The 22,946-nt window shown below is 38.3% G+C and overlaps 1 protein-coding gene across 1 annotated transcript; it reads right to left on the minus strand.

The window, feature by feature from the left end:
• Window positions 1-222: 222 nt before the first annotated feature.
• Window positions 223-22,626, minus strand: LOC308642616 (membrane-spanning 4-domains subfamily A member 4A-like). The gene is made up of 7 exons (XM_081281744.1): window positions 22,470-22,626; window positions 15,932-16,091; window positions 8,712-8,831; window positions 6,270-6,326; window positions 3,882-4,037; window positions 3,124-3,225; window positions 223-512 (listed from the first exon to the last, which is right to left on the minus strand). Exons 1-7 carry the CDS (start codon window positions 22,487-22,489, stop codon window positions 441-443), a joined length of 687 nt encoding a protein of 228 aa, XP_081137870.1. The 5' UTR covers window positions 22,490-22,626; the 3' UTR covers window positions 223-440.
• Window positions 22,627-22,946: the final 320 nt, after the last annotated feature.

Below are 22,946 nucleotides of genomic sequence, written 5' to 3' on the forward strand. Positions count from 1 at the left end.
TCAGGCACATGCAAGGACTGGATGTGCTATCCCGTGGCACTTTTCATGGGAAAAAAGAAAGAAAAAGTGGGGAGACACATGTATTCAAATTTCTTGAAGGAAAAATAATTTGTGTCCCAGCTGTCTCATTTCGGCAGCAATCACAGTTTCTTTGCCTGTTTAATCCCTATATGTCAAGTCTTGAGAATAAATGAAAAAGTCCAAGTTCTTCTTACCCTTAAATGCATGCTTTATTTATTTAATTTCAAATATTCTGATAAAGATACAGAGGATTGAGTTGTCAAGTTCCTGGAGAAAAATGAGAACATGATTCTGAATTTATAAACACACACACACACACACACACACACACACACACAAATCAGAGTGGGATTCTAAATTGCGTTCTTGAGTTAAAGTAAGAATAGATTTTCTGGAACATTTTTCTCTTGATGGCGGCATTACACTTCCTTCAAAGGTTCATAAGCTGCTGTCTCGGTCACAGGAGGATTTGGTGGCAGAATTATCAAAGCCTGTGAAATAAATGAGAATGCCACAGGTGAGCGACCAAACTATGTCAGGCCTCCCTTCCCCACCCACTTATGTCATCTGCAGTGTCCACACCACCCTCTCTGAATTCCATCCAGAGCAGCCTGGTGGACTCTCAGGCGTTCCTCAGACCAGGCTAGATCCAGGAGCCTCACCCAGGGATGCTCTGGGCCTGCGATGTGGTGGCTGGGGCTGAGTCTTAGAGTGGATCCATCTTATTCGAGAACGATGGTCCCTGAGGAGTTACCCCTAACCCAGGTGCTATGGGAAATGCAGGGCTGCTCCTCCAAACCAGGTTACTTGTGCTGATGACAGTGCACATCCAAATCAGGATCTGCTGCCACAATAAAGCCCCACTGAACCCACACTGGCCCAGGGTGGCAGGAATTATCAGGAAACTCACACTTCTCAGACCTTAATTAGGCAAAACCCACTATGAGACTTCAGGTGATTTAGCTCCTGTCTCTTCTGTGGGGGTGCTTTTTGTGGTGTTGCCTGGGAGCCTCAAAAGAAGGCAAAGAGGCACAAAGAACAGAAATGAGAACCACAAGAGCAGTCTCATTAAATTGTTGTTCTATATTTGTCTGTGAGTTTTGCTGCCCCAGGGCCTTTGTGTAATGAAGCTAATGAGCAGCTTCTGGGTTTTATTTAGTTACTTATTTATTTTTTATTTGTTCTTTTTAGTTATACATGACAATAGAACATATTTTGACATATTATACATACATGGAGTACAACTTCCTCTTCTGGTTGTACATGATGTGGAATTACATTGGTTGTGTGTTCATGTATGAACATAGGAAAGTTATGCTTGATCCATTCTACTAGCTTTCTATTCCCATTCCCCCTTCTTCTCTCCAATCCTCTTTGTCTAATCCAAAGTACTTCTATTCTTCCCTACTCACCCCCCTTTGCTTATTGTGAGTTAGCATCCCCATATCAGGGAGAGCACATTCAACCTTTGGTTTTGAGGAATTGGTTTATTTCACTTAGATGATATTCTCCACTTCCATCCATTTACTAGCAAATGACATAATTTCATTCTTCTTTATGGCTGAGTAATATTACGTTGTGTGTATGTACCACATTTTCTTTATCCATTCATTTGTTGAAGGGCACCTAGGTTGGTTCCATAGCTTAGCTCTTGTGAATTGAGTTGCTATAATGTGGCTGTACCACTACAGTATGCTAATTTCAAGTCTTTGGGGTATATGCTGAGGAATGGAATAACTGGGTCAAATGATGGTTCCATTCTTAGTTTTCTGAGGAATCTCCATACTGCTTTCCAGAGTGGTTGCACCAATTTGTAGTCCCACCAGCTGCTAGGGTTTTACTAGCCACTTTCTTTCTGGAACCCTCAATGTTTAGAGGAAATCCCCGATCAACGTTATGGCTGGATCTGGAGCATCTCCCCAAAGGCTCAAATATTGAAAGCTTGGTCCTCAGTACAGCAATATTCACAGGTAGATGTTTTAGGAAGTGATCGGATCCAGGGAGCTCCAACCTTATCAGTGGATTAGTCTACTGATACATTCATCATTTGAGTGGACTATAGGGAAATGGTGGAAACTACCGGAGGTGAGATCTAGTTGAAGGGAGTAGGTCTTTGAGGGTGTGTCCTTGAAGACTATACCTTGTCCCCAGCCCCTGTCACCACCCTATTCTTTTTAGGACCTCTTTCCTGGTCTCTTCTCTCCATTTCTTGCCTTACTCTCTGTGTGAGTCATTATTTTCTGGGAGAGCAGAAGACGGAATCTACTGCAGGTCTCAAAATGGATAAAGAAGTTTAATCCCTGGAATTTCTTCAGTAGTCTAGGAAAGGTTTCTGTAATTGAGTAAAGAAACAAAATATGGCATTCTTGGAGGACCTCTCCATTGTGAAGAAGTCTCTGATCTAGACTCAGGATACCCTTGAAGGGGGATAGTCAGACTCCTAAGGTCACACCCAATAGTTGAGACTTTTGTGATTCTCTCCCCTTGAGTGTGGGACTTTGGAGAACTGTTTGGATCACAGGGCTATAACCTCATGGGTATATTCATTCACTGATGGATTCCTAATTTGAATAGACTGTTGGGAGATGACAGAAAATGTAAAAGGTGGGACCTGTCAATTCGAGGAGGTGACACTCCTGTAAGGAGGTTAGGAATCAGCTGACTTTGAGTATATCAAAAAGAACATTGCTCTGAATGGATCTGACCTAATCCTGTGAGCCCTTTAGAAGAGACTGAAAGAACTTGAGACATAGGCTGTCCTGCTGTCCTCAGAGAAGTATGTCCTCAGAGAAGTATTTCATATTTCATGTGAAATATGCCACATGAGCATGGAAGATGCTTAGAAACTTCATATGAGACCATGGGCTCAACCAGCTCCATGAGTACATCCTGGTAAGACCCTGAGGAGAGGACCCAGCTAAGCTGTGTTCAGACTCTTGAGCCTTGAAACTGAGGTAATCAACCTGTGCTGTCTTAAGCCTCCTGGGAGAGCAGAAGACAGAATCCCACCAGCTGCTAGGGTTTTCCTAGCAGGTCTGTGAAGTCAATCACACAGCAGTAGAAAACTGGTAGAGATGCCTTCAAAAGAAGGCCAATACTCACCTCACAGGGGCTGCAGCACATCACTTTGCATCCAAAAGCAGAGAGGGACACAGCAATGCAGAATTCCAGCACACTCAGAATAAGCACCACACACTCCAGACCCTAAAACAAAGCACAACAAAGGAACACAGGAATGGAGATGAGAGGGTCCAAGCTTATTTGCCCCAAATCCATTGTGAGTGATACAAAAAAAGCAGTTAAGATACACAACCAAGATGGAGAATTTGTCGGGAGCTGGATATGGAGGCTAAAATGTCCTTCAGAAGGATATTTGAACATTGGGAATCATGTCAAGAAGGTGGCTGGATTTATCGCCACCGGTAGGATAACGTTCAGGACAATTTTCAAATATTACCAGAGGATTATGGAACCTCATCAGGCTCCCTCAGGAAGTCTTGAGGACCTATAGGAACTGACATCTGCCCTCTTTTTTTTTTCCAGTGGACATAATAGTACACACTGATCCGTGTTTTAAAATTAGACAGGAAAAATGGTGCGAACATGCCCATCTCAGTAGCTATTTGATGAGTATGTGCTCTGTCGATATTGCTTTCTACTCGGTTGGCCTCATGCTATGTAAAGGAAGAACAAACAGCAATGAGAGGTGAACCTGATGGCTAAATAAAAGACCGTTCTATTTCTCAGTCACATCCAAATTCCCAAAGTGCCTCACTAATTAATGGAGGTTGCTTTTGCCAAGGTCAGAGCCCTGCGAACTTCTTCCACCCTGGTATCCCCGGAAAAGAGGAAGCACTTACCATTAAAATTTTCGTGGTCCCACAACGATCTGAAATCTCATTGTAGTTACAGTAATAGTAAAAGTTGGCAAAAATAGCCACATTAATTATAGTGATGATCATCCCTGCAGAAGCCAACACAGAGCTGACAATGTTCAGGCCTAGACTGCTTCGGACCTAGGAAGCAATGAAAATCAATTAAACAACCCACAACATCCCCAGATAGATCTCCATCGATCTCTTTCAACCTCCACCTCTTTCCCATCCCATTTCATCCTCTCAATCTTCATTAATAATCTCTTAAATCGACTCTTTTCCCTCGGGACTTTCAATCCTAAATTTTTGCCAAAACAAAAATATGATCTTGTTCTTCCCCAGAATAAATCCTTTATGGATAAAGAACTCAAAACACTTAAAACCAAAAACCCAAATAACCCAGTCAATAAATGGACTAAGGAACTGAACAGACACTACACAGAAGAAGAAATACAATCAACCAAAAAAATATGGAAAAAACTTTCATCATCTCTACTAATTAGAGAAATGCAAATCAAAACTACTCTGATTTTCTCTCACTCCAGTCAGAACGGCAGTTATCAAGAATACTAGCAACAATAAGTGTTGGCGAGGATGTGGGGGAAAAGGTACACTCATACATTGTTGGTTGGACTGCAAATTCACGAAACCATTTTGGAAAGCAGTCTGGAGATTCTTCAGAAAACTTGGAGTGGAACCACCATTTGACCCAGTTATATGGGTCAAATGGGTTTATAATCAAAGGGCTTAAATTCAGCATACACAGTGACGCAGTGACGCAGCCACATCAATGTTCATAGCAGCTCAATTCACAATAGCTAAACTATGGTACCAACCTAGGTGCTCTTCAACCGAAGAATGGATAAATAAAATGTGGTACAAATGCACAGTGGAATATTACTCAGCCTTAAATAAAAATGAAATTATAACATCTGCAGGTAAATGGAAGGAACTAGACAACATCATACTAAGTGAAGTAAACCAATCCCCCAAAACAAAAGGCCAAATGTGTTCTCTGTTAAGTGGATGCTGATCCATATTGGGGGGAGGGGTCTTGCAGGGGAAGAATGAAGAAACTTTGGATTGTGCAGAGGGGTGTGAGGGGAGGGGTGGGGCTGTGGGGATGAGATGGAGGGTAGAATGAGACAGACATTATTACCATATATATGACTACACGACTGGAGTGACTCTGCATCATGTACAGACAGAGGATGAGAAGTTGTGCTCCATTTGTATACAATGTGTCAAATTGCATTCTACTGTCATCTATAACTAATTAGAACTAATGTTGAAAAAAATAGAAGGGAGACCAGTAGAATAGAAACAGGAAACCGGGGGAAGGGAGGGGAGGAAAGGGGGAGGTATTGGGGAATGAAATTGATCAAATTATACTGTTTTATTGGTGTGCATGTATGAATATATCATAAAAAGTCCCACTGTTATGTATAACTATAATGTGCCAATCAAAAGGAAAAACAAAGATTAAATCCTTCAGATAACTCCTATGGGCACAAGAGATGAACTCTCAATCATGAGTGACCTCTCCTCATTTCTAACTGCTTCTCAACTCTCATGCCTCTATTCTCTTATTATGTCTCTCTTCTGTGTATGCTTTTGTTCGTATTCTCTTCTCATGGAGAAGGTATGGAAGCTTTTTATAGAAATAGAAATTGCTCAGGCAAGTGTGAGGTTTGGTGTGTGTGTCATGCAAGGTACATTTTAATGGCGGTAGCTGGTGGAGAAGGTAGGAAGGTAGGTGGAGGACAAATTTGGAAAGACTGTATTTATTATGCTCCAGAATTTAAAATTTATCCTTGAGCAAAGAAAACTCAAATATGGCCCTTAGCCAGTAAAATGTTTGCTGAGATCTAGACTTTTGCCTTTTACATGCTGACCCAAGAGTTATGTTTTAAATTCACTGCTTCTTATGTAATAGTGCTTGAGGAACTTCCTTTATTGCAAACTCAAATCCTTCCTGGATACAGCTGGAATACTCATTTTCATCAGTAAGTCAATAAAGATTAGTCCACTCCAATACTTAATGTTGTCATTGTGGGCTGGATCTCAAGCTTCAAGACTTGGATGCCTGAATCCACCTGACATTTCTTTTCTAGAATTCTCTGTATCCTATATCTGCATAACAATCTGTGCAGCAACTACTCTGCCAAAATATCTGGTCAATGTCAGTAACTCTATTATCAGCCAATTGTTCGTCCACCATTTTTGAAAGAAAGATCTTTCTAGGTAAAATTCATAATATCTCTTGATGTTTTTAAATCAAAGAAACAAACTTTGCTTTCTGTTCTGGAAGAATGCACATTTGATTAAATCCTTCCCCTTTCCATGCTGAAGTAAAATGAAAAGAAATATTACCATTCCTTTTGTAGTTCTTTTTCCTGCTGCAATTGAAAAGGAGCCTGAAATAATAAACTAGGAATAAGAGGGAAAATGTGGTTAAAAAAACTTTAAAGATATATCAGAAATTATAACTTACTGTAACTTATTAATCTATTAAATTTGTGGTATTAAGGGAAAAATCACATTAATTGCTACTGTTATTTACAATGTTGATAAGGCATTTAATACAATTCAAAATTACTATTGGCTTAAACATGGTTAATAGAATGTGAAGAACTGTATTTTCTATAATATGATAGAATGTCTGTCTTCACCTAAAAGTTTTTATCATGTTCAGTGGGGAAATACTAGGGTGTCCTCCTTAAAATTAAAATCAAGATAATGATATGGATTATTATATAATAGTATTCTGAGTACAGTAACCAAAATACTTAGGTGAGAAAATATTTGAATAATTTGTTAGACTTACTCTTATTCACATATGAATATGATGTATATTTGAAACATCCAAGAATATCATCTAAAAACTAATACTAACTATTGAAAGTTCAGTCAGGCACATGGAAAACATTATATATTATATTTGTTGTACACAATATCAGATATGCTGTGCCAGAAATTATATATGATTTATAAATATTTGTCTATCTGTACGTTAAAAGATAAGACTTAATGAGAAAATGTCATGAAGCATAGCAAAAATTACATGTAGCATCTCAGAAGACTAGACTTAACAAGGAATGCAAAAGATACACATGAGTAAAACACGACAATATTCCAAAGGAAACAAAAGCAAGCTTGAATAAATAGACCAAAGTGGGGATAATGCTCCAAGATTCTCATCAAGATCCATAGCTGTACTGGAGACCTAAAGAGGCTCCAAATAAGAAAACTGTACGATTGGTCTTTGAACTTGTACCATATAAAGGAGAAAAGGGAGGAACTTTTCAACTGAAGTTTGGAAGTAAGGGTGAGAAAATAATTGAAGGTATCAGCAAAAATGTTTCTCATGACTAAGCAAAGGCTTGTCAGGTGGCAAAACACCTGCAGTCCTCTGATGACAGATCCTGTAGTTCCCAGTGAACCACTGAACGTGCATAGAAGTCATGAACTGGGTAAGGTGGTTTCCACCCTAGTCTTGCAAAAAAAAAAAAAATGAAAGTGGAAGTGGAAAACTAGAGTGGTTAGAGTGGTATATGATTCTAGAACTGGACTGATGCTTTTCAAGTCATGATTCCTATACCAAAAAGATCTTGGGAAATTTCCTGAAACCCTGTAAGTCACGATTGCTTCATCCATGCTATGAAGACAAATCCTCCCTCAGAAGTTGGTGGTGATTACTTGGGACAGGACTGTGCCACTCAGCAGGGATCCCAGATTTGTGGAAGAGTTTCATCAAAGCTCTTTTGGCCTTGGTATTATTAAATAAAGTGTAGCTCAGCTTCCAAAAGATCTGCATTTGCTATTCTTCAAATCTGGCACTTCAACTGTCAACAGGACAGAAAAATTAAAAAGGCAAGTCTCTCACAAAACTCCAAACTGTCTTATTCTCCATTTTATAGATACGTGGATATCCTTTAACACTTGAATATATTCCCTGGTTCTAACAAAGACGCATTTTAGACAGTTTACCTTTCTCTTGTCGGTAGACAAAAAGATAATTTATACTCAGTTTACACTTTCAATTTGCTAAAAAAATACCCCCCAAACCAATCAACCAAACAAACAAACAAAAACTCTTCTTGTATATGTAGGTTTTTTAGGGAAATATTTCTAAATTTTCTTAAATTCTAATATAAATTGTAGTTACGTTCATTAAACTTGTGAAACAAAACTTATCTAACAGCAACTCGGTTTTCTAAGATGAGTTCGACAGTACAAATTGCCTATCAGTTATTTCTTCTCTTCTTCCTTTCTAACAACACCCTCATTTTGTTTAGACTCCCATGAGCTTCAGAGCTGGGTGAATAGACACAGAAGTGATTCTCAATTAGTCCAAGTAAACACTAGCAAGTGCATTATTATTGCCCATAGCTGGTTTAAGAATACACATATAACACATTTGTGAACATGAGATGTGTCAGCCAGTCAGATAAATTCTTACCCTACAGGATACCAGCTCTGGAATTGACTAGTCTTTGCACTTTTTGTGGTCCGTCTTTGCTGTCTTTTGCTGTCAATCTTTAATTCGTTCTGATTTGAGCCTGTGGTTACAGGCTGCTATGCTCTATCCTAATAGATACATACTAAATATTTGGTAGATACAACTTTCCAAGAGTTTTGTATTTTCATTGACACTTTAAATATGAAAAATCTGAGTCATCGCAAGGTTGAATATACCTTTATCAAAGTTCTAGAACTACTAGAGAGAGTTGGGGTAGGATTCCATGAAAAGCCTGACCTTATTAACAACAGTGTTAAGATACCTCCAGTTATTCCAGAAGATATGCTACTCACCATCAGTGACCCCCAAACTGTGTACCCCGAAATTATAAGTGGTCCATAAATGAACCACTTGAGAACCATCATTATTATCCCGAAGATGAAGATAATCAGGGCAATTATAATCTGCACAACCTAGAAATGACAAAGAAAGTTAAAAAAGATCATCCACCACCAAAATTGTGACCATGCTATCTCATATCCAAACACTAAGTGACCCTCATTCTCCATCTTTTGATATAGTCTGATGAATTTCCATATATTCTTATCACTTTTTTTCTCATCAAGAACTGTGGATATTCTAACTTTTCAAAATTATTCCTCAGAATATTTATCATTGACCCATTAATTTCAAGGTTAGAAGGAGCATGTCAAAACCTGCTCAGGGCACTTTTCTGATACTCTTATTGCTTCTTCTACCACAATGGCTGTTCTCTTTGTCACATGCTCAAACAGGAGTCATACAGGACATAGGAAACAATTATTCTAGCAAGAAGAGGTAACCTGAAGGAAAAAAAAAAAAAAAAACTTAGATGGAGGCAGAGAAAAAATGTGGCATTCTCTTGGGATCTGAGGAAAGAATTTGTGTGGGAGACCAACCTTGCACGTGACTAAGTCACACTCCCCGGCTGGGTGCTGAGGTGCTCAGTCACAGAAATGTGGCAGAGCTTTCCCCACCCTTCTTGGGTGCGAGAGTCCGTGTCTCGTGCATAGGTGTGTCTTGCTACAGCCCCGTGGGTGAAGCTACGCTCACCTGTTCCTTTGTAATATAGCCCCTTGCCCTGTTTAGGATAGAATGTGCCATGGAAGTGCCTTGTGTGTGTCCCCTCCTCTTACTGTGCCCTTGGGTGTGGCCTACTCAGGTGTCAGTCAACCTGCTGACAGTGGACATCATGAAGATAGACTCAGCCCCCTGAAACCTGACCCCTTGCCTCATTTGAACAGCTTCTCCTTAATAAAAGGGGTCAGCGCATGCTCTCGCTCTCTCTCTTCCTGCGGACCCTTGAGGTCAGAGGAGCCGTCACAGCGACCCCAAAGAAAAAGGTATTTGTGTCTCTTGTGGGTTATTTTGCAAAGCCCAGTCAGCCCAGTTCAACTGGAGTAACCCCTGAGCCTTTTAGTCGAGAGAACAGAAACCCAACAAATTTGAGTACAGTAAATAAAAATGAGGAATTGGAGTTCAGTTGCGCAAAAGGTATTAAGAAAGAGTTGAAGAAAATGAAAATAGTATCACAACCTTGGGGAGTGTGTAAAGGGAAATGCATAGCATGTGTGCATGCATAAGAAAAGATGAAAGACCTAAAACCAATCCCCTGAGCTTTCATCTTAGGAAACCAGAAAAAAAGAAGAACAAATTAAGTCCAAAGGAAACAAGAAAAAATGAAAAGCATAAGAGAAATCAATGAAACTGAAAATATGAAACCAATAGCCAAAAGCAACAAAAATAGAAATTCTGTTTTTAAAGATAAATAAAGCACCCAGAAGGAATGTTTTTAAATCAATTTCCTTTTAGCCAGCCGATGAAAGAAATAGGAGAATACCAATTAGAAATATTAGATATGAAATAAGGAATGTTATTGCAGAACCTAGGGAATAAAAAGGTTAATAAAGGAATACTAGAAGAAACTCTGTACCCACAAATGAGATAACCTAGATGAAGTGATAAGTCCTCAAGGCATAATGTACCAAAACTCACAATAAGAAATAGCTGATCTGAATAGGCTTATGTCATTAAATAAGATGACTTGATGATTTAAATATTCCAAAACAGAAAGTACCAATTACAGAAGATTTCAATAGCAAATTCTAACAAATTCTTAAAAAAGAAATGATACCAGTTCTCTATAATATCTTCCAGAAAGTGTAAATAGTGGGCATGCATTCTAACTCATTCTATGAGAGAGGGCAATACCATAATAGCAAACCCAGAGAGAAATTACCCCAAATAATAAACAAAAAAATAAATAAGAAGAAAGAAAACGGAAAGTCAACACTTTTGAAATTCTTACTAAAATATGAATATGGATACTAAAATCCTCAACAAAACATCATTGAATTGAATCTAAGAAGGTATAAAAAGAACTATCTTCTGTAACAAGTGGTATTTATCCCAGGTAGGTAAGTTCAACATTTAAAAGTAAATTGATCTTAACTATCACATCAATAAACTGAAGAAAAATCATGTGATCATATCAATAGATGCAGAATAGGTATTAAAAAAAACTCCTAGTAAATTAGAAATGGGGAGGAACTTCCTCAACTTGCTAAAGAATACCTACAAAAATCCCACAGCTCCCTTCATAGTTAACATAGTTAACAGTGAGAAACTCAAAGCTTTCCCACCAAGATGAAGGGCAAGGTACTTCTTTCAACACTGTGCTAAAGTCCTACCTAAACTAACATTAAAAAGTAAAGGAAATGGAAGAACTAAATATGTTCATAAATGACATGATGGTCACGTAGAAAAGTCTGAAGGTAAAACAAAACAAAATACTCCTGGAACTAATAAAACTCATAACTGACTATAACAGGGTTTGGAGGATATATGATTCTGAATGTTTGCCTCTAAATGTGACCTGAAATTTTTCTCTTAAAGCTTTTATTTTATCCTTGTTTTGTATGTTAAGCATTTTAATTATAATGGGTCTTGAAGAGCCTCTTTTTTGATCTGCTCTATTTGAGATTCTGAATTCTTCCTGTATCTGAATGTCCATCTCATTCTGAAGGTTTGGAAATTTTTTCTATTATTATTTCCTTGAAGACTTTATCCATTCTATTAGCTTGCACCTCAGAGCCCTCAAAATTCCAGTGTTTCTTAAATTGGGTCTTTTCATGTTATCCCAGAGTTCTTACATATTCTTATCATGTTAATTATTTTTTTTTCCTTTGATACTAGCTGAATATTCAAGGCTGGCCACTTTGTCTTTCAGTTCTGAGATTCTGTCTTCAGCATGGCTTACTCTATTTAAATTAGTAGCCTTAAAAATTACATACTTAGGTATTGATTTGGGATTGTTATGTGTAAATCTGAAAAACTTGTACAAAACCTGTAAGGAAAACTATAAAACTCTGATGGAATAGATCAAAGAATTAAATAAACCTGAGAAGATATTCTATTCATTGTTCATAGACAGGAAGACTTAATATTGTCAAGATTTAATTTCTTCCCAACTTCATGTACAGATTCAATGCAATCTAAAAATCCTAATAAGTCATTTTGTAGGTATGAACAAACTGAGTCTGAAGTTTATATGGAAAGGTGAAAGACTCAGAATAGCAGATGCAGTATTGATGAAGAATAGAGTAAGAAGGCTAACACTATACAACTTCAGCACATATTAGAAAGCTGCATTTATCAAGACACTGTGGTATTGGAAAAATAATAGTAAAACAGATCAAGGGAATAGAATAGAAATCTCAGAAACTGGCACATAAACAGCATCAACTGACCTTTGAAAAAGGAAAAAAAAAGGTGATACAATGAAGAAAAGATAGTACTAGCAAATTAGAAAGCAAAATCTAAATGTAGGTTGACCTTTATCCTTCAATGTAATTAACTCAAAATGACACACATACCTAAATGTAAAACTCAAATCTATAAAATTCCTTAAAAAAATAACATAGACAAAAATCTTGGGTTTGGGAGACTTTTTCTCTACAATGAAAGAGAGAACAGAGAAGCTGAATTTCATCAAAAATAATTTTTTTTTGCTCTGCAAAAGGTACTGGAGGTAAGAAAAAATAGCAGAATGAATCAGGCATTATTACCCTATGTATGTCTATGATTACATGCCAGTGTGATTCTACATCCTGGATAACCAAAAGAATGAGAAGTTATACTCCATTTATCTATGATGTGTCAAAATGTGTTCTACTATCATGGATAACTCATTAGAAGAAACATTAAAAAAGAAGAAGGAGGAGGAGGATAAAGAGGAGGAGGAGGAAGAGGAGGAGAAGTAGAAGAAAGAAGAAAAAACAATATACTATCAAGAGAAGAAAATGCAAGCCAGGGAGACTGGGAGAAGATATTCCCAAAAGACATGGATGACAAAGAATTGTCATAAAAAATATGAACTCTTAGAACAATAAGAATACAAACAACTTGGTTAAAAAAATAAGGGGCAAAGACAGACACCTCACCAAGAAAGATATAAAGATGGAAGAGTCATGCATGAAGGTGCTCCATGTCACATGTTATTGGTGGGATGCAAATTAAAGCAACAACGAGATCCCACTAAACACTGTTCTTGGGACCAGCCCAGAGCGCTGACAACAGTGAATGCTGGAGGGGAGGCCAAACAGCCGGGAGCTCACCTATTATCCACATTGTTCACCCACTGTCGCTCCCCGCTGGTTGGAAATGTTCAAAATGGCACAGGCACTTGGAATACAGCTTGACAGTTCCTCTTTAAATTAAGGTCTTCGTTTGCAATATACTTATGCATCCTAGTGAGTTCATTGTTACATATTTGCACATGCATATAACCTAATTTAGTCAACTTCTTTGCCCAAACCTCACATTCCTTTCTTCTCATCCCTTCCCCTGGACCCCTTTCTCTACTGGCTGTAGCCTCCCTTTTATTTTCATGAGATCCCCTCATTTTCTTCCTTTTTTTCTCTCTCTCTATTTTCCACATATGAGAGAAAACATATGACCTTTGGTTTTCTAAGTCTGGCTTAGTTCATTGAGCATAATGTTCTCTACTTCCATCAAGTGACATAATTTGGCTCTTCTTTATGCCTAAATAAAACTCCACTCTGTGTGTGTGTGTGTATGCATAATGCAGATTTCTTTCACTTAATACACATTAAGTTTCCTCCTTTTTTTTTCCTGGCTTGATAGCTTGTTTCAATTAGCATTGAAAATATTCAATATGTATGTACACACATACACACACACACACACACACACACACACACACACTTACACCTATTCTTTATCCACTCATCCATTTATGGATACCTCAGTCCCTTGACTGTATTGCTCTAAACATGAGTATGCATGTATCATTATGGTATGCTGACTTTAATTCTTTTGCATAGATCCCAAGGAGTAGAATAGCTGGGTCATATGGTGGTTCCATTCCCAGTCTTTTGAGAAATCTCCATGCTGATTTTTATATGGTTTTACTAATTTACAGTTCTATAGTCTATAAGTAAATCCCTTTTTCCCTACATCCTCACCAGCATTTATTATTATTTGTATTCATGATAAAGGAGTTCAGCAGTTTCTTACAAAACTGAACAAATTCTTACAATATGCTATGATTCGGATTTAGTTTGTCTTCCAAAGGTTTGGGTGATGAAAGCTTGGTTTCCAATGTGGTAGAGTTGAGGTGGCAGGACCCTGAAGAGGTGAGGCCTTGTGAAAGGTAATTAGTTCATGTGGAACCATCCATGTAAGGGGTTTTTACGGGTCTTGAGGAGAGGGGTAGCTCTCACAAAAGCAAACTGTTATAAATTCAGGTGCGGCATGTGCTTGGCCTCCTCTACATATGGCCATTTTTCTTTATCTTCCTCCAAAATGTCTGGATGTAGCCAAGGAACTCTCACTAGAATGTAATACATTTTTCACTTTTCAGCCCCCACAAGGGTTAAACCCTATACACTCATTTCTTTTTTAAGTTACCAAGCCTCAGGTATTTTGTTCTAACAACACAAAATGGACTTGAACACCATATACTCCAGCAATTGTGTTCGTTCCAATGAGTTGAACATTTATGGCCACTGGAAACCCAGACACAGATATTCATAGCAGCTTTATTGACATTTGCAACCAAAATATCATTTTATAGAAGAATGTGTAAAAAGGAACTGTGGTACATTCAGAAAAAGGAATATTTTCAGTGCTAAATTGAAACAAGCTATCAAGTCATAAAAAAACATGGAGGAAACAATGTATATTAAGTGAAGGAAATCTACATTAAAAGGCTAAATTATTTAATTTGTCATTTAATTAAATCATTAAATTTAAATTGATACTTAATTCCAGTAGTATGAGTTTTAGAACAAGGCAAACTATAGAGGAATTAAAACAATAGCAGTTTCCAGGGGCTAGAGAGAAAGGAAGAATGAGTACACAGAGCATGGGGGATTTTCAGAAAAGGGAAATTACTTTGACACTATGAAGGTGGATATGTGTATTATACATTTGTCCAAAGAGATAATCTTAATGTGTATTACGGACTTTGAATTATAATGATCTGTCACTGAAAGTTAATCAATTGTAAAAAATGTAATGGCAGGGGAGATTGATAATGGGAAACTATGTATGTATGGGCACAGAGTGACTATGGGATATGTCTGTGTTTTCCTCTCAATTGTTCTGTAAAACTAAAATTCCTCTTTAAAAAGTCTGTTTAAGAATACTTACTAAGCCTGGTATGGTGGCACACTCCTATAACCCCAAAACTGAAGCAGAAGGATCACAAGTTCAAAGCCAGACTCAGCAAAAGTGAGACACTAAGCCTCACTTTTGAGACCCTGTCTCTAAATAAAATACAAAACAAGGCTGGGGAGTGGCTCAGTGCCCCTGAGTTCAATCCTTGGTACCCCCCCCCAAAAAAGAACACCTTTTAATATATTAAGAATAAACATTGCATATGTCAATATAAATAAGCATTTTCCAAAATTGAAAAAATTTGAATAAGGGGGTGGGGGGAGAATATAAAGTACAATTAGTTGAGCCTAGCTGAAGTTGGGAAAAAATAAACCTCTCTATTCAGCATCCCTTAATCTGCCCTATATGTTTATAGGGCAATGTTTAAACTCTCCATTTCTTTAGCCACATCCATCTGAGATTCCAGGTAGAAGTGTTTGGAAGATAAAATACTCTTTACCATCTGAGAATCAGGCTAAGGAAAGGAACCAGAGAGACAGATAAAGGGACAAATGGTCTGTCTACTACCAGACAGGCCAGTGGCGAGGACCTTGGCTAGCCCACTAAGCCCTTTCTGCAGCTGTTCTTCCCCTGGGCTGAAATAGAACTTTCCTGGATGACCCACCACCTGGAATGGATCTAAAGTCACCATACTTTAAATGTAGCTGGATCAGAAAAATGATGTGACAGAGTACCATAACAATTTTTTCAAATGATAAGACCTGAAAATTAAACACCGAAGACTCTAGGACTGGTGGTTAAACTACCAGGTTCCTGGGACAGTATTGGGCATTGGGTTGATCGGGTGTGAGTTTACACCCCTGGTCTTCTCTCACACAGGCGACTGACTTACCCCGAGAACCAAGGGTTCACCCTTCAAGAACTTCTTCTGCATCCTTTTCCACACTTGGAAGCGTAGAGCGGTTGCCTGCTCCAGGAACTGCAGAGCAGGGCCACCCTCCACGGTGGTCTGTTTGGCTCCTTGCATGGTTATCACGGCAGCAGAAACAGTGCTAGAATAAGAAATTGATTCAGGATAAGGACCGGATGGGACAAGAGAGGGACATGGCAGTGTGAGTCAGCTTTCTCCCTAGGGGGAAATTCTGAACTGTATTATGATAGCTATTTAAGAAAGGAAGGCATAAAAAGGAACACATTAAGAGGAGAGAAGGGGAGAAGGAGAAAAGGAGAGAGAGAGAGAATCTAAGGACCACGTGATGTCAAGATCTTAGTGTTGAAGACAGGAAAATATGGAGAGAACCAAGGTAAATATGTTGGACCCCCAAATTAGGAAATTTTCTTCAATTTCATATTTCAAGTGTGATCAAATTGATCTCTATCCATATTTTTCCTATTCCATTGGTTATAGCCACCTCTCCATTGAAGGATCACTTTAATATTAGTAGTTAGCTACCCAGAATCATCAGCATTACCATTTATGTACAGTATCTTATAGTCCCCTTTTTCTTATCGAAACATAGGTACACTCTCAGAACTAGAAGCCTTTCCACTGTCTGTATTTAGTGAGTGTGTTTTATGGAACCTTGAATTTTGTTCTACAAACTCCAGACTTAGAGGATGGAACTTAAGACTCAGAGTCATGCCCTTGACACCACATTTTAAATCTCTTGTCTTATCATAGTGCCTTAAATCTTGGGGCCAGGGATATGGCTCAAGCAGTAGCGCACTCGCCTGGCATGAGTGCGGCCAGAGTTCGATCCTCAGCACCACATACCAACAAAGATGTTGTGTCCACTGAAAACTAAAAAATAAATATTAAAAAAACCTCTCTCTCTCTCTCTCTCTCTCTCTTTAAAAAAAAATCTTGCCTTGCCGATGCATAGTGAAGATCCCCAACCTGTAGGTCCAAGCTGCTAGTTTGTCCCTCAGGGTCAAAGACCCCAGATTCATGGGCAATCTGCATCTACTTGTGCCTCAGTGAGAGAACATGTTCCTAAAGTTTCAAGGGACACAGTAGTTTTGTAAGATCCCGTTCAGCTCCACACAGCTGAAGCAACTGCATGAAGCCTGCAACACTACCCCCAACCAGAGCTTCTTGCCCATCTCACCAGCTCAGACTCATGTGCAGGTGAAAATCTTTACCTTTAAGAGTACTTTGTAAAGTGTTGAGGATGTGGATGCTCCAAAAGTTGTGCAGACAGCCACACAGATACGCAAGAAATGTGAAAATGCAAGGAAATACGGCACTTTCCAATGAACGCAATAATTCCTCAATAACTGACTCCAAAGAAATAGAAATACATGAGTTTCCTGAAAAGGAATTAAATAGACTTAAGGAAATTCAGAGGTACAAAATTATATAGGTAGTCAATTTAGACAATTCAATGAAATCAGAAAAACAACTCATGATCTGAACAAAAAACTAAAGATATATATATATATATATATATATAATATATATTATATAATCTATTGTATAGATTATATAATCTAGCATATATTAATTATATATTAATCATATATTAATATTATATAACATAATGTTATTTTATATTTATGTTATATAATATATGTTATAATATATATTATCTTATATAAAACAACATATATATATATATATAAAACAAAGAACCAAACAGAAACTCAAAACTGAAATCTTCAATAAATCAAATTTAAAAATACAAGAGATTTCCATGAAATTCATTTGTAAAAACAAGAGACCCAGAATAGCCAAAGCAATCTTTATCAAGAAGAGTAAAGCAGGAGGCATCACAATACCAAACCTTAAATTATCCTACAGAACAATAGTAACAAAAACTGCATGGTATTGGTACCCATACAGACATGTATACCAATGGTACAAAGCAGAAGACACAGAGACAAAACCACATAAATGTGATTGTCTCATACTAGAAAAAGGCACCAAAAACATACATTGGAGAAAAGATAGTCTACTCAATAAATGGTGCTGGGAAAAGTGGAAATCCAAATGTAGCAAAATGAAATTAAACTTCTATTTCTCACAAAAATCAACTCAAAGTGGATCAAAGACTTTTGCACTAGAACAGAGATCCTGCACCTAGTAGAATAAAAAGTAGGCCCAAATGTTCCTGATGTCAGTTTAGGATGTGACTTCCTTAACAAGACTCTTAAGTGCAAAAAATAAAATCAAGAATCAATAAATGGGATGGATTCAAACTAAAAAGCTTCTCTCAGAAAAGGAAAAACATCTTCACCACATGCTCCTTAGATAGAGCACTAATCACCAGAATATATAGAGAACTCAAAAAACTTAACACCAAAAAAAATAATAATAATAACCCAATCAATAAATGGGCTAAGGAACTGAACAGACACTTCACAGAAGAAGAAATACAATCAATCAACAAACATATGAAAAAAATGTTCATTATCTCTGGCAATTAAAGAAATGCAAATCAAAGCTACTCTAAGATTTCATTCACTCCAGTCAGAATGGCAATTCTAAAAAATACAAGCAATAATAAGTCTTGACGAGGATGTGGGGGAAAAGATTCATTGATACATTGATGGTGGGACTGCAAATTGGTACAACCACTCAGGAAAGCAGTATAGAAATTCCTCAGAAAACTAAGAATGGAACCACCATTTGACCCAGTTATCCCACTCCTCGCTTTATATCCAAAGGATTGAAAATCACCTTACTACAATGACTCAGCCACATCAATGTTCACAGAAACTCAATTCACAATAGCTAAACTATGGAACCAATCTAAATGTCCTTCAACAGATAAATGGATAAAAAAATATGGTATATATACACAATGAAATATTATTCAGCCTTAAAAAAGAATGAGATTATGGCATTTGCAGGTAAATGGAGGAAACTAGATAATGTCATGCTAAGTGAAATAAGTCAATCCCCCAAAACTAAAGCCCAGATGTTTTCTCTGTTAAGAGAATGCTAATTCATACTGGGGGGTGGGAGCTAGGAAAGAATGAAGGAGCTTTGGATTGTGCATAGGGCCATGAGGAGAGGGGTGGGGCTGTGGGGGTGGGAAGGATGGTGGAATAAGACAGACATTAGTACTCTATATACATGTATGAGTACACTACTGGTGTGACTCTATACCACGTACAGCCAGAGAATGAGAAGTTGTCCTCCATGGGTGTACAATGTGTCAAAATGCATTCTACTGTCAAAAAATAAATAAATAAATAAAATTAAACTCCCCCCACCCCCGCCCAAGTACAACAAATTTCAACACCAGACTGGATCAAGCAAAATTTTAAACTTTGTAAACTTGAAAACATCTTTGAAAATTAGTCATAAGGGGGAAAAGAGTGTGGGGAAGCATAAAAAAATGTGAAGAATCTAAGGTACTGGTAGGATACCACTAACAAATTTTCACATTATGGGAGTTCCAGTAGGAGAAGAGACAGAAAGGGATAGAATGTTCACTTAATAAAATAATTGATGAACAGTTCCCTAGTCCAGGGAGAGAAATGGACATTCCAGATCCATGAAGCTCAAAGTTCCCCAAAGAGATTCAAACCAAAGACCTCCTTTCCAGGGCATATTATAAACAATACATCAAAGTCAGAGACAAAGATAGACTCTTACAACAGCAAAAGAAAAAGCAAGTCAAATCTAAGACAGTCTTGATTACACATCAGTGGATTTCTTGACCAAAAATATCCTGAGGGCCAGAAGAGAAGGGGATGAAAAAGTCAAAGCGCTAAAATAAAGACAATAACCGCAACCCCAAAATAGTGTAACCAGAAAAAAACTCTCCATCAAGGAAAATAAAGATTTCCTCAGGTAAGCAAAAATAAGGAACTTATTACCCCCAACTGATCACACAGGAAGTAGTTAATGGAGCTATTCAAGCAGAAACTAAAGGATAAATACTATCATGAAAATATATGAAGGTATAAAAAAAAACCACTGGCAGAGCTAGACATATAGTCACATTCAGAATAAACTATCATGGTGGTGTATACATCATTCATATCACCGATATGCTGGGTAAAAATTAAAATGGTCCAAAACAACTATGGTGACGAAAGTTGTAAGGGAACACACAATGTAGGAAAACGTCAATTGTGATATAAAAATATACATCATGGGGAGGAGGGTAAGGTTCTATTGGTCACCCTCTTTAAAACACTTCCTTTGTGTTACACTATTAATAAATAGTTAAGCATTTTTAAAGTTGTTGATAAGAGAAATTCAGCTGATTCTGTCCACCTTTGTTACCCTAGCCTTATTTTGAACTTCTCTTCTCATTTATGTACTTATTTATTCTGTGGTCCTGGGAAATGAAACCAGTACTGTTCTACCACTGAGCTAGCCCATTCCTTCTTTTTCCTAACATACCCCTGCCCGAACACACGGGCTTTTTAAACTTTATCTTGAGGCATGGTTTCAGTAAGTTGCTGTGACTGGCCTTGAACTTGCGATCCTGCTGCCTCAGCCTATCTAAGTATCTGACATTACAGTCACGTGTCCCTCTGCTATCTCTCCTTTTTATTTTTGATATCTCTAATGCATTGGCCTTATTTTAGTTTTTTTTCCAAAGCAACAATTTCATTCTTATATTGGGGCATTTCCGCATGTCGGTCCCATCCATAGGAATTTCCCTATGAATTGCATCTCTGTCTGCTTCATAACAATAAGCAGAACATCCCACCCCAACATTGACCCTTCTCGTAAGTACACTGACAGTATCACGCAGTCTCTGCCTCCATTCAGACACAGCTCCCCCCGCACATGAATCACTCAACTTACCTCCCTGTTACACCACAGAAGCAAAAGGGCTATGAAGTAACTAAAGAGGATTCTTTTCAGTCTAAGTGAACGTGTACTTTATTTTATTCTCTTTTATGCAGCGGAGTCTCTGCCTGTGGGGTCTATCTTCAGATAGAGGATTTAGGAAATTTATAAACACCTCTGGTGGCTCTTGTATATTTGAAGCTTCTCTAATAAGATGGCAGGCTTCCCCAGGACAAAGACATTATATCAAAACCTGCTTTCAAGTGACTTTGATTCTCTGCCAAGACAGGTCAGGCTCTGGACACTGAAGGCTGATACTCTCTATGTCTTTCTAAGAGACTCTGGCCATGGGAGGAGCTCCTACCTTCATATCACAGAAATCCACATGTCTCTGACCCAGGACAAGTCAACTCCCAAAGGACAAAAATGTATGTCTACACTCCAATGATCAATGTCTTCATTTTCAAATATCAAGAGAATCCAAAATGCAGACCCTTGGATAGTATGAACAACATTTCTTCCAGGTTGGGGAAGATCTGACACACACTTTGCCGCATTGCCTGTGACCTCTGGGAGACCATTGGCGGTTACAGTGTACTTACTTGGGCTCCTGGTACAGAGATAGAGACACATGGGCAACTCTTTCATCTCCTATTGGCTATCAAATCCTTGTGGATATGCATGACCACCAATCGTTTGTGTCCTTATTTTTATATTAACACCCCTCATGGGTCACCATCTCCAAGGAGGCATGAAAAGAGTAGTCTAAAGGTCTAGACTCACCTTTGACAAACTTATAAAATACAGACCCCAAAGGAGGCCTGCATCTGGATGGGTTTTTTTTTTTTTTTTTAAGAAGAAGAAAATGGTGGTGATATAGAAATGGTAACCTGGGCAGGGAGACAGACTGGACTAGAATCCAGTACAGTCCTAGCCCTTTCATTAACGAGTCTGATTCTGGGCAGGTCATTTCCCCTCTCTAGGTTTCTTTCATCTCTCTAAAAAGAGAGTGCATTGGGTAGTTTCCCCCCAATCTTCTTTGTGATTTCCACAAAGCTAAGAATCTTCAAAGTATTTTGCATCCGCATAGTTCTTCATGAGCAACTTCAGTTTGTGGCCTGGGTGTGCCATGCATGGTGACAAAGACCACTGGAGAACTAAGCCAGGCCACAGACTATGGCAGGACCATTCACTGTAAGTGCATTTGGCTGAGGACTCTGCCTTGACCCCAAGCCCTCTCTCCACCAGATCTGCATGTGGCAGATCTTTTCTCTAAATGTCACATTATAAAAATGACAAGTTTGGAGACAGAGAATGAAAACTACAGAAGAAGGAGTGTTTTAGAGGTACATAGATTGATTAATCAAACATTGAAAATATGTGCTGACAGTTTTTTGAAAGCCCAGAAAGTTAGAGAACAAAAATAACTAAAACTACTGGCACACACCCAGCTTTAGACTTTAGGAGGTGGATGACCATCTTCATCTTGTGCTGCAAACCTACTCCTCCAATGCACCAGATGTACACTTCAAGGTGCACTCAACCCTCCCCGATCCACAGTACCGGTGTGTGCGATGTGAGCTGTCTCATTCTTTCTCCTATTCCCAGGAGTCTAAGAACCAGTAACTGAAAATCCATCCGTCCAAAAGCCCAGGAAGCATGTCCCTGGACCTACCTTCTTCCAGCCTGCAGCATGTGCTGTGTCTGATGGGGTCCAGGCTCCAGAGAAGCGCCTCGGTTCTCTGTGAAGCTAGAATCACCTCCTCCCACTTCACACCTGACTCAGATTAAATCTGCACTTTTTTTTTTCCTAGTGGCTTCTCTGAATCCGAAAGGCCGTGCTGAGAATTTCTGAGAATGACAACTAGTTCCTTTTTTATTGTCCCTAATATGGGAGTGTCTATCTATTGTGCAATTTGCTGAAAAGCAGTGATCACGGCTTACAGTCTTTCATATGAAAATAATAGTGGTGACTATTTGTGGGGGTCAGCGTGAGGATGTGTTGTGTGCCCAACTCTGTTGAAAGGTCTTAATGCACACAAACGAATCTAATGGCATTTAGAAGCCTTCTGAAGGCCCATTTTCACAATTTCATAGAGCTCCATGTTATTTTCAAACTATACAATTTAAATATGTTATTTGCATGAAATTA

This window comes from Spermophilus citellus, assembly GCF_964194105.1.
Source record: "Spermophilus citellus genome assembly, chromosome: 2".
Taxonomy (NCBI): Eukaryota; Metazoa; Chordata; class Mammalia; order Rodentia; family Sciuridae; genus Spermophilus; species Spermophilus citellus.